The sequence below is a fragment of the Periplaneta americana genome, chromosome 11, assembly GCF_040183065.1.
Source record: "Periplaneta americana isolate PAMFEO1 chromosome 11, P.americana_PAMFEO1_priV1, whole genome shotgun sequence".
NCBI lineage: Eukaryota > Metazoa > Arthropoda > Insecta > Blattodea > Blattidae > Periplaneta > Periplaneta americana.
In genome coordinates, this window is record NC_091127.1 from 42,538,598 (window position 1) to 42,552,416 (window position 13,819).

General features: G+C 32.3%; 1 protein-coding gene and 1 non-coding gene across 2 annotated transcripts in view; one reads left to right on the top strand and one right to left on the bottom strand.

Moving 5' to 3' along the window:
- Window positions 1–6,281: 6,281 nt before the first annotated feature.
- LOC138708968 (toxin S6C6) overlaps window positions 6,282–13,819 on the bottom strand; it is a 212,963-nt gene continuing 205,425 nt past the window's right edge. Inside the window, exon 3 of the mRNA XM_069839374.1 lies at window positions 6,282–12,055. Within this exon, the coding sequence (XP_069695475.1) occupies window positions 11,925–12,055 (131 nt within the window). The 3' untranslated portion in view covers window positions 6,282–11,924. The remainder of the gene's footprint in view (window positions 12,056–13,819) is intronic.
- TRNAS-GCU (transfer RNA serine (anticodon GCU)) lies at window positions 13,026–13,099 on the top strand. Its single transcript has one exon. It is a non-coding gene; the product is annotated as a tRNA-Ser (tRNA).

A 13,819-nucleotide genomic window follows, 5' to 3' on the forward strand; every position in this document is an offset into this window, starting at 1 on the left:
AAAAAACAATTTTTGAGATGGAAAATCAATAGGTTTATGAAGACATATTTTAATTATTTTCTTCTGTAATAAATAAAGTGGATTAAAATTGGTTTTAAATAAGCTACCCCATCCTATAACTCCATCCTATAATTAAAGGACAAAACTAAAATTCTGTCAATAATTTATTGTCATAATATAATGCTTTCTTTAAATTACTGAGCATATTGGGAATTAAATCAATGGTTTTCCCAAAATACGCTTTGAAACAATTTTTATCTGGAAAAGGAAGCAAAAACGAGGAATATTTATATTACAGTTTTTTGTTTTAAATATCTCAAGGAATAACCGAATAAAATTAATGAATTACATCCTGTCCGTTCTCTGTGCATGCAAATACAATTTTCTTCATTACCATTTGAAATAAGAAGCGTAATGTTACTAGTTTTCAAGTCATTAACATTTTCAAAATATTGTATTACGAGACTGGTGACAATTTGAGTTAAAACTGAATTTTATGTTCTTCCATTTTAGACCTCGCTCGTCGCACAAAATGACAGATGTTCTCCATTACGATCGCAGTAATTAACCGTGATACTGAATAGAATATTTGTGATACAGAGTTCGTCGAAGAGATGAGTATGGGTCATGTTACATTGAGGGGGTTACATTACAGCCTGTATAATCTTGCTTAACGGTGTTGTAAAATGCACCGCTTGATACGTTCATCTGCTTGCTATGCATAGCATTAAATATACAACTCCTCTATGATGTGGGATTTACAAGGTAATTCCACTCAACATGAAAAATCGCTGATGACAACCACTCAGTTACTGTAACTGACGTTACTCTTGCTTTCCGATTCTCAAAATGACGCAATAATTAAAGCACTTGTTGGTATCGTATGGACATACGTTTTTTATTACCTTTTCCTTATTTTAATGACGTTGTAAATGTTAAGGCTGGTTCACAATAAACCGGGAACAGAAACGACAACGAGAACGAGAACGGAAATATTGTTAAAATAAATGTATTTAAATGTGAGCATTCACAATTAACTATTGTGAATGCTCACATTTAAATACACTTATTTTGACATTATTTCCGTTATCGTTCTCGTTGTCGTTTCCGTTCTCGGTTTACTGTGAACTAGCCTTTATACCTCCTTAAGGGAACCAAGTAATGATTAGAGATCAAAAAAACAATTTTTTTATTTTGTGTTTTAAAAAATACAAAACTTGCTTTTTAAAACAATATATGTTGTGGGATGTATCTCTGCAGATAAGCCCTTTAAAATTGGAGGCGCATGTAATTCATAGATCCTTTTTTTTTTTAAATGAAGTTTTGCGTAAGTTTATATTTCTGAAATTTAAGTGCATTTTTCTCTGAAACTACAGAATCAGTTTACATGAAATGTTTACAGTGTTTTCTGCAGCCTCTGTTCTTCGAAGTAGACCTACGGGTTTAAGAATATCACACACATAACACGTGGGGAAAACATATATATTCATTGAAGGAAATTGTAAAAATGTTAATCGAAGTTCAAATTTTTTTCTCTTTCGCTAAGGGTGAAATGTTTAACTAAATTTTGCTTTAGAATTTACAACATATATTACTTGACAACTTAAAAAAAATACAAAGAATATGAGTGAAGATTGTAGCAAGTAATGTGTACCAGAAGACTGAGGTGCATTTAGAAAATTAGGAAAAGAGGTTATCAGTTACTCTTGAATACGAAATTAATAACTTGTCCTTTATACCACTGAATTCAGAATTATTGATTGTATAACCATGCATATGTTTATTACATTCTGAATACTGAAAGCCTAGAAATATTGTACTGAAATTCTTTAATCGCTCAGGTATCACTACCCACGCCCGTTAAGAATTTGAAATATGCACATTGAATTTGAATTTAATAGCTTCCTCTACTTAATCTATAATTTTATTCTTCAAGTTTGTAATAATGTTGTTAATATGTTATTTATAATAATGGTGCTAATACTAGCTAGGATATCAATAAATGTAAATTATTGTTCCTTTCATCTTCAAACGGCAGGTACCGGTATCTCTCTTCTATTACCAGAAATAGATTAAGCGAGTTTCTAGTAACTCATTCACTCATTTAGCCAACTTTTTCTTTCATTTGTTTTAGTTTAGTAGAAGCCTATTACATAATTTGTTTGGACACTTTAGCGTCCATCATATGTCACTCTCCTACTGTCACTTTTTACAAATTTCACATCACATATTTGAGAACAATTTGATCACTGACACTTAATTTTGTTTCTCAGTTTTGAAATTACTGCATGTGTCAGCTATTTATACTAAAACTTTGAAGTTTCTCATGATATTAGTTACGAATATTTTTATGATTTAATAACTGACGAACAAGAGAAATGTTGTTACAAAAACTCGTATCACTTGCAGAAGAGTTCTTTTGTTAGCGTATTGCACTATTCTATCTATAGTGTCTGAAGAGAGCTTGCATTACTACACACGCATTTAGAAAGACTCAAGTTAAAATATTTTACGAGAAATCTGTAAATAAACTTAAATTAGGAGAATATAATGTATGAGGTTACTATATATATATATATATATATATAACTTCCAATTATTTCTTGAAACAACAAAGTGTTGAAAGTGTGATATACAGGGTGGAAGGGGACCGATGCACCAAAATTTAAGAGGGGATTCTACATGTTAAATGTAACAAAACTTTCATTGCACTTTTCCTTCGATGAAGCACCGGTAAGCAGGAAAAAATAGTCTTTTCCCATTGTTTGCAGCGCTCTATAGCGGTAATGGCCCGATAGAAATAAGTAAAAATAATCTAAATAGTTAATATCTCCATTGCTTTTTGCAAATTAAACCGTTTAGCCATGAATTTAAATTGAATAATTGCGAGAATCGTTAAAATAAATCTTGCAACGCAGCACACTGTAACGTGTCACCGATTGAGTACAACAGAAGGAGAGGGGAAAGTAAGGAGTGCAGGCCGTGCTCGATAGAGTTATTGCAGTAGCCGTGATGTTGCCAAATGCTTCTTAGAAATATAACGCTTTCCTCTAAAACGGTGAATGTTAGAGAAAAATCTAATTTAGATTTTCCAAATCTCTCATAATCTATTATCAGTTTCATTTTGGTGCAGAATTTACCAACCACTCTGTATAGCTCTGTGGAATGTGATAAAGGAAAAAAAAATTAACTTAATATTTTTAGTGAATTTTTTATTTTATGTGTAATGCAAGGCATAAAACACTGTATGTTATGATACTTAAATGAAATATGAGTAATATTAAGAATGTGTATGAACGAGTGAACGAAAAAGCCTTTTCTTATGCATAGAGAGAGACATTGAAGTTGGGTGCGAAATGTTATCTTTTGCATACAGACTGATTACCAGAATCCACGGTAAAATACCCAAGATTAACCTTCATTATGTACATAAATGTCAAAAGCATGCAGCTTACTGATGGACTGAAATGCATTTCACTTAGATATTTCATTACATAATGCAACACAACTGTTTTTGGACTTGATGCTGAGGTGACCAGATGTACTGAATTTGCCTAGGACGGTCCATGACTTTAGAATGTAATTATTTGTAAGTATAAAACTAGTCTATAAATACGAGACAATAAACTGCGTAACATTTTATTAAAATTGGAACAAAATATTTAGTTTTAACCTTATATTTGACATAAATTAATTGATAGAAATGTATAATTATCCTCGATTTCTCTTAATTAATTAGATTCGTACATTAAAAGTAGCGAAATAAGATAATACTTTTAGACATTGTATAATTTAAGAAGATACGAATGTTGCATCTTTTCAATACATATGTGTGTTGTGTTGTTATATTTCTATATATAGAATGTTTCCGAAGAGGTGTTACAAACTTTCAGGGATGATGAGGAAGGGCTCATGTATCAATTTGAGATAAGGTACCATGGTCCGGAAATGACTGAGTCGAAAGTTACAAGCAAAAATAGTTGTGTGGAAATAGAATTGTAATTTGGCACCACGTGCCCTCCTTCCCTTAACTTTTGGAACAGTCGTGGAAAAATGGTATGGGCAGGATGTCTCCTACGTGGGTACTAGGCCCGATACAATCTGTGAGCTTGCTACTGTTCCTATTGCCTCATCCGTCTGCTTATTCCGCTCTCGTGTACTCCTCCATTTCACTAGGACTGATCGACTGTACAAATTGCAGTGTCCAGTCGATCAGTCCTAGTGAAATGGAGGAGTACACGAGAGCGGAATAAGCAGACCTGATTTTAGAATACGGATGAGCCAATGGGAACAATAGACAAGCTCACAGATTGTATCGGGAAAAGTACCCACGTAGGAGACATCCGGCCCATACCATTTTTCCACGACTGTTCCAAATGTTAAGGGAAGGAGGGCAAGTGGTGCCAAATTCAATTCCATTTCCACACAACTATTTTTGCTTATAACTTTCGACTCAGTCATTTCCGGACCAGGGTTCCCTATCTCAAACTGATACATGTGCCCTTCGCCATCATCCCTGAAAGTTTGTAATATCACCTTGGAAACACCCTGTATAAAACGATTTTGATGTAAACTTAAACTGTGGAAAAAATATTGATTTCGAGTACCTATTAATGTGTAAAATATTAATAAATGAATTAATTTATTATTAGTAATTTCAAAGGAGGCAAACAAAATTAATTTATTTATGATAACCGGAATAATTTAGCGTTACGTGATCTTTGTTGTTTTTCGGAACTTTAAATGAAAAAAAAATTAAAGCTCTAAGGAATTCCACAGAAAAGATAAAAACAACATAACTTCGAAAAGTTTCTAAAGATTATTTTATGGTCCCATCTACTTAGTAAAGTACGACAACTGAGGTAAGTGCTGTAACTCAAAGGGTTAGTATCAGTCTCAATGTTGTTCATTTTTATACGTATTTACGAGTATGGTTTTATTCACTTCCATAACACATCTCAGCAAATATTTAACACTTACAAATAAATATAAAGCATTTATTTATTGTACAATGATAATAGAAGTTACACTCGCATATGTAACGGTAATTGAAATTTGCAGACCATACGTCTGGTCACCTTCAAATAGTACAAAATGATATCTATATCAACAATAGGTATAACTTAATGCACATAAAAGGTGATGGAATTCGATGAAGGCGGATGATTCTCTACACAGAAGAATGAAAGGCAGGGAAAAGGGGGGGAAGACACTTCATAGGCATATAATGATGAATGAGCGAAGGTTGACTAGAAAAATGTTTAGTATTGTTTCGTCAAATAAAAATTTACTAAAATAAAGTTTTCTATGTCTAAAAAGGTTTAATTAATCTATGTCTAAAGATGTTCATGTTATTTAGAATATGTTTCATTAAATGTTATCTTTGACGTACTTCTCTTTACACTTTTAAATTCCCGGTGCTTTGCAAAAAATTGTTTTATTCTCAATAAGATGTACAAATCTATAGATTTCAATATTTCAGCCCCTAAGCTTGTAATTAAGAAGTACATTTAAATCCACTAAGACATGTTTATTAAAAAGAAAGCTTTACGTGGAAGAAAGCACTAAGTTCTGTTCTTCAAAGAATGTATTAAATTAAATTGTGCACAAGACTTTATACTACAATTATTACTTATCGCGAAGAGCTGTGATTTTCTTCTGAATCCTACGTCTCTCTTTTTTGCCGAAGGCGCTACGAACCTACATTTAATATAAAGTTACTTTTCAGCAATAGGGGCTATTCTTTTCATGCTTTGCTTGATGTGTTCCATTTAAGGCTGTCGCAATTCGCTCGTCTGCTGTTGATTTCTTATCTCTCATGTCAATTTCAACACACCAATTTTTTAATCTTAGGAAGCAATTCGTAATATGTGTGACTGTCTTTATGTGAAAGAGCAATACATTTTTTCTGGAGAAAAATACATTTGGAGCTATTTTATTGTTCTCTCAGATACTACTTATAAATACATTTTATTTAAATTATCTCAACACAATAAATGATCCATTACTTATTATAAATATTCAGATAGTAAAGTTTGGTTCTGTATTCAAGTTAATGCGTTTGGTTTCACAGGGATAATGGTTTCAGTACAAAATTACAATTATTTTAACCAAATAAATTTAAAGTTGTGTTATTTTAAAATTCGACATATGAATTTATTAAACATTTAAGTAATAAAATTAGCAAATTATTAAATGTTGATCTCTTCATAATCACTTTCACGTTATAGTATATTAGAATTTAAATTACGAAGAAGTGACATAAAATGTTCCCCATTTATTTCTCTCTAATAATAAAAGACGTCTTCAGTTTTTCTCAGTAAAAGTATGGTGTACAATAAGTTGCATAAATTTAATTTACTACAATTTTGATTACTATTTATACTGGGATATTTTTAATTATACGAATGAAGAGGATTATAATTTGTCTATAAATATGCTACAGGCTTCGTTACATTTTTTGCTCCTTTAAAACCATTTTTAATGTACATTTGTTCATTAGTTTCTCTTTTCGTTGCCAGGAATACGTAATCACTAGATCTCGGATTTTAGGTTAATGCCTATTTTTGGGTAGGGATAAACTAAAACTAGTTAAATATCTTCACATTTTATATAAAATATGTATGTTTGAAAAAGGTTTTATGGTGCCTAAAATGCTTATTTTGTCCACTGAGATCTATTTTAATGTTTTAGAGCCTAAAATTGTCAATTTCTATTTATGTATGTATAATATTTATAAATTTTCGTGTAGCAGTGAAAGAGAAACTTTTGAATATCATGAAGTGGATATAGTTCAAATATCCTGTATTAGTTTTATTGTAGCAGTGAATACATTTCTGAAAGGTGTCTGATTTTGTTGAGCACTTGAGCAGATAGTGGGAATATAATGAATCGGGAGGATGTGGTTCTGCCTAAAGAAATCATCATGGCAAATATTGCTAGATTTAAATATGCATCCATTGCTTCGATATCACTGGGAAGAATTTTTTTCGCTTATTAAAATGGTTGTGTCTAAGGAAAGACAAATTTTCAGAATAGAAAATTAGAGAAAAACGTTGTTATGTATTGCAGTGCCAATTATGAATAATGTGTTAATTGTAAATTCGTTGGTAAATTATTAAGTTTAATTGAGGACTTAGATACAATAACAGCGTATTTTGAGAAATTGAAACACAAAGTTTTAAATTCGAGTAACTGAACAATAAACCCTAGTGTGACGTTAAATGTTACACAGATTGTTGCTAACAATCAGATAAGGCATTTCTAAAGTTTATTCTTGCATATCTTGCATGATTTCAAGGACATAAGTAATTAAATTTTCTTAACATACGCTGTTATTGCATGGAATGCCCAAATATTATTTAAATACAAGTTTTGACTAATTTATCACATAAACATGAATGCACTGTGATTGGAAAACAGGTTTGTCTGATTCTTTGAATTAATTAATATGATTATGATTCAGTTTAATGTTTTTATTTCTATCTTCACTTTTATGCACTGTTTTCGCACAAGTCTCACTAGTAGGCGGCATTTTGTCCTATTCACGCTGTAGCCGAGGTATCAGTTTTGTTCCGTGCAATAAGAGCGTAGCACATGACAAACATTTCTGTAAGCTCCTGATCTCCAGGAGCTGCGTACGGAATTAAGAAGAAGTTTATCAGAGAGCAGAAGGTTTAAGGATTTTGAAAATGATGCTTATGCAGTAAAAGCTTGAGCAGACTTACGCTGTTATTGTATCCAGGTCCTCAATTGTAATATGAGCACTTATGTGTAAGCAGCCTTAGAGCAATGAGGCCGATGAATTTATGAAAAATTACGAACCGGTACTCATAATTTAAGACTTAAAAATAAAATTTCTACCCGCAATATTTTTTATTGTTTTTGTCACTGTATACCGTAATGTTTAATACTCACTAATTAATTCCATTTTTATAGTTACCGTAGTTTGTATGGATAGAAGTTACATTTTAGCTCCATAAAATAGTATTTTAGCTGGTTGAAATTATATGGCCTATTTTAGGGGCGTAAAAGTTAGTTTTAAGTGCCTTAAAACCCGAGGTGTAGTACTCAGACCAATATATGTCTGAAATGTAGGCCTACATATGATTGAATTGTACACGATTCCATTAGGATTAAAATAAAAATATTTTAAGACTTAGGTGCAGATGTTAATGTTCAAGAAATTTATATACTATGAATATAACAAGAGACGGTAGTCCCTAAATTGTAAGAAAATAGATCTAGATAATGTTTTCTGTGGACTTTGCAATTAGTGGATTATAAAACTGTTACGTTCCCTTGGAATAAATTGCTCATTTCACATAAAGATTCAGATCCGAATACAATTTATTGTAGGTACTTTGCAAAATATGTCCTCACATTATGTAGGCAGTTACGTGCAAATCTGTGAAATTGATATTACATACTGTTTTGGTACTTTCTCCACTTCAAATCTCTCGAGCACATTTTCAGCAAAATACGAAGAGTGGCGACCACTTATCAAATACATCTCCTCATTCAGTAACCAGACTGCATGTAGGAAAAAGATCCATATCAAATAACTTAACGTAATATTTCAAAATCTAGCTACCATATTTAGTTTCTTTAATAATAAGCATATAAATACATTAACATTTACATATTCGTACACATAATTATTTTTATTCTCATAGACCCTAACATTACTTTGCGTTCTTTACTTATGCGTAGTAATATTATGTATTTATATATAGTGCGGAATACTTACAGTATGTTTAATAATAAAAAGCAGGATAAAGGTATACCCGCGGTTCCCTTAGATCGCTAGATATTAGAAAGTACCATCTTGATTTGAAATATTTTTTAAATATTAGAATATGAACAGTTCCTTCCACTCACTGCAAAAGTTAACAGAAAGAAATAAATTGAAATATAGATCAACATATTGTGTCCATAACTTTTGTAGATGTAACACAACGAAATTTCTTTATTATTCTTTGTCGCATTCGTATTTTCTTTTATACACTTCGGAGAGCCGTCCTTTATCACGTTTATTAACTTTTTGTTTGTCTGTGATTCTATAGTATAGATATAACTTCTTCAATTAAGACGAACATCAGTTAGAAACATTTGTCCTTAAAACAGAAAACTTAATTAAGCGAGAAATCGTTGGTCGGTAGTTCTGTACCGTAAATCTACTACATGGAACCCCGTATTTATTTTCATTGCAGAGCAAATTATTTTATTGCCACCACGCATTGAACACGTAATTCTATACTTCGTTCAATAATGTCTGACACGAGATGTAAATATTGCCAGCAGAGAAAGAGAGAAGTATAATTTCTATTCAACTAATGACAGAGGTTCTCATTCCACGCTTGACTTGAAGTTGGGTGGTCTGAAGCGTTCTACCTCCGCCTAACTTCAAATCAAGCGTGGAATGAGAACTCTGCTATTGATTAAATAGCAATATACTTCTCTCGTCCTCTGCCGACAATGTTTACTTCTCCTGTGAAACAATATGGAACGAAGTATAGAATCTAATTCGAAGCACATCAAATACGTCTTCTTGTTCCGTAAGAATTATTTTCTTGGAGACAATTAAAATATTTTTTTTTTTTTCATGTTCCAGATTATTTTATCTAAATGTTTTGTAACTCTCTACAGTATATTTACAAATACGTATTTTAATACTCATTCGGAGGTAAATTTAGGGACCAGTTGTCACGAAATATTATCATTGCTATATTTAGCAGTTTTATATTTCGTGTTTGTTTTAATATAATGTGAAGTTACGACAAAACATATAAAAGTGGTAAACAAGATATTTGTTGATATGTGTGCTACATAATAAAATTAGGAAATCTTTTAACACATCATACGTCAACTGAATTTATTTCTGTGCTGTCTGGTCTATCTCTAGTATGTATTGTGATTGTGATAATATTTCTAAAAATCATTATGGACACATTTTGTTGAAACGTAATCAAAACATCAAACATACATTGATATGCTAACATGATTATTAGTCACACAAAGGGTTACAGAAATATAATTCAGACCTCAATAATAAACATGGTACAAAATAACAAAGTTTGAATGTTATTATTTCAAACGAAATGTGCTGCAGTTCAAAGCCATTAATTAAAGTTAAGGCTGAAATCAACAATCCATAATGAATATGTATTCAGATCAACAATTAACTTCCAAATGGCGTCTGTGTAAAACTTACATTTGCTGTTATAATGATCACCATATGATGAAAAGTTGAATTCGACGTTTTTCTATTACCATTTTTACACTTCTTGTCAATTGTTGATTTTAATACATACATTGAAATAAAACTTATTTTATTGAACGTTTAAATAATTATAATTCCATTATTTTAGTCACCATCCTTATTAAATGAACTCCACGTCTTGCCTTACAAATAAAATACATGGATGCATTTATACATGCATACTTCCATGTATTTTATGAACTAAGTTGGTTATAATAAATTAAGAACTTTTATATGATTTTATTTCGTTTAAAAATGTCCATTTGGGATGGATGCCTGACATCCCAACCTCTCTCAAATTTAGTTGCATCTATCACGGTTTTATACCATTCGCAAGATGTCATTTAATGTTATGTGGTCCAGTGAATTTTGTGGATTTGTTACCTATTTGCAAACTTGTTTGATTTCAAAATACAACGTTCACATACACACAATGTCAAGTAAACGTAATAAATGTGCTTTTCTGTAACATATTTTACAGGAATAAGAGAAAACTTATGTACACGATTTTCAATGGCATTAACCGCTTAAACAGTTGATTATTCTGTTTGAAGACGTTTCAAGACTTTGTATGGAAATCAACTGCTCAAGGCAATACATAACGTAGCGTGAAATAAATAGGAAATTGTGGTAGCTATTTGAAAATTGTTTAACTTGTGAGTATTAAAACTGTAAAATTTAATTTTTCTTAACCATAGTTACCACAGTTTCAAGTAAAAAATTATACAAGGAATAGCCTAAATTAACTTTACAGCATTTGGCATTCATAAAGTAAAATTTGAGTGTATAACAAGCCAACCTGAAGATTAAACTGTTATTTCATTTCCCAATCTTTATAGTACCATAGACAAGTAATATTTATAGATGCAGAATGACATCAGTAAGTTTTTGAGTTTCACAAAAAAAATTGAACTACGTAAGTGAAAATAAATCTTCCTACCGAAAATTAGGAAGAATTGTCTTCAAGACCATCCATGACAAAAGGATTTTGTTGAACTGGGATGCTGTATAAACCTAAAAAGAACACACTGAGATCTCAGTTGCAGGTTCCATGAAAGTCTTTTTGTTTGGAAAATGTTCTTTTTATTATTTAGTGTCAGAATTAATTTTCACTGGCATGGCTTGCAGATTTTGAACTAGCGCTGCATTTGTAAAAGTTACTGTTTCAGGTTCTATTGCAATAACGCTTCAAGTGATAGTGAATAATACTACATTGAATTCGTGAACAGAATTTGGTTGTTTTTCCTCCATACTGATTTATTATATAGTGGGTTTATACAGAACGGATTGCTTCATGAACACTAGCAGTTGCAAATCTGATTTAGGCTTAACCTCTACATACAAAAAAAAGCTTTTGATAAGCACATTTATGTGGCAAATGACAGCTCGAATGGAGATTCAATTTGACATTTTTTCATGATATTTTTAAAAGTAATAGGCTATATGCAAAGAATGAGTATCTTTAGCAACAGGCTATTAAAAAACCGTAGTTTATTTTGCTTATAAAATAGGCACCATTATACCGATAAATTTCTTCTTCTACCGTGATGATCTCTCCTTATTTATTTCAAGATAAATGCTTCTTTCGGATAAATTTAGCAGTTTTCTTAATTTTTTCTTCAGCAGAAAAAACAGGAAGTAGATGTGTTTTCCTGAATCATCATTAGAATGATGTTATTTGTCGCAGTGTGGCCACAGCAATGCTGCAGAGCCATGCGGTAAGCGACAGTGTCATGTTGTCGCTGGAGTTGCAGCCATCTTCGTTACAGCAGTAAATCCTCGTACCCCACGTTTCTGCAAGTACACAAATCACTCTTGCACTAAGAGAAGACGGAAATGAAAGATCGAGTGACTGACAGGAACAATAAAAAAAGACAATGAAGCAATTGAGGAAAACGGAGAAAGAAAAATCTAAAACCTACGCTTGCTTTTCGCGTTCTTGCAAGGGATCTTCGGATTGACCGACTATACGTTTGTTGAGATCAGTTAGTTGACCACTTGTCTGACTGAAGGAATGGAGAGAATTTTGAAGAAGAAAAATGAGGTAAACTGTCCAACCTTAAATCTAAATATACAAAAAATTGTGCAGTAATTTTTCTAGAAGAATTATATACCGGGTGTTTAAAAAGATTGTGCTCAAACTGAAGGAGCTTATAGAGGGATCAAAACGTAACATTTTTCGGATAGGAATATGTGCTCTCCAAAGTAATCCTCAGTCAGTATAAGCTCGTAATTTCAGGATCTATATTACGGATATAATCATACTTTGCACCTTATATTCTGTTGCCACGTTTTAATGGAGGATTTATTTATTTATTTTTTTTTTTAATTGCTCCAGATCTATCTGAGAATGTGCGATTTATCGTGCGTCAGCTGTGTCAATATACTTTGCCGTGGTTGTACGAGACTTTGTAAGACTCGCATATCCCTGGCATTGGATCGGAAGTAGAGGTCCGATTGGATGGCCAGTCCGATCTCCAGGTTTGGTACATGTTGCTTACTTATTTCGGGAGCATATCAAAGGCCTTGTTTACGAGACAACGATGTAAGACTCCAGAGACACTTTTAGCCAGGATATTTGCAGCATCCGATGTGGTTCGGTAGAAGCCTAGGATATTTGGGAGAATGCGCCAAAGTGGTGGCCATTAGTTCGAACAACTTTTTGTGTAATACAAAATTAATTGAATAATTTCAAGGAAAAATTGTTCCGGGGCCGGGTATCGATCCCGGGACCCTTCGCTTAGCGCGCCGTGTCGTGTATAGTTCCTGGGGTAGCTCAGTCGGTAGAGCGTTCGCGCGCTAAGCGAAGGGTCCCGGGATCGATACCCGGCCCCGGAACAATTTTTCCTTGAAATTATTCAAACCTGCTTTACAGGGAGCTACTACCTGAAAGCCAGATTTGTACAAAATTAATTGTTATAGGTCTAAGTTCATGTAATCTTCGCCTACATAAATTTTTGCTAAAAATACTCTTAAGGCCTATTTCATTCGTATATTGTTCATGTTGTATTTCCTGACATTCACAGACTTGTATCTCAAGTCTACTTTCTTGACCATGAGATCCTATTGTAAAATTATTACATTCCAACCCCTCAATAAGCTGCTAGTTTAGCACAATCTTTAGAATCGTTTTATGTACGGCTGCGCATTAAACAGCGCAATGAAATGCTGGGATTTTAGTTTATTTTCAGAAAGTGAGCAACAAGGGTATGAAAACTTTATTGGCACGCAGTCCTTCAACTTATCAACTTCTAACGGAAAGAAATCAATAAACTTTCACAAGTGCTTTTTTGGTACAGGTAACAATCTAGACTGCATCGACTGAGGTCACAGCTTATTGGCCGCCTCTGTCAGTATGGTATTTGTTACTTTTATAGAAGACATGATTCTATCTATCTCTGTTTAGCATTAATGAACACTTTTAAAATGATTAATAATTATAAACCTAAGTATTTAGAGAAGAAAGAATTTGACCTCCATATTCAAATCATGAGTATTATACAAGATGTCTAAAAAATAAACCCACATTTTCTCGAATGTTCATCAATTAAAAAAAGA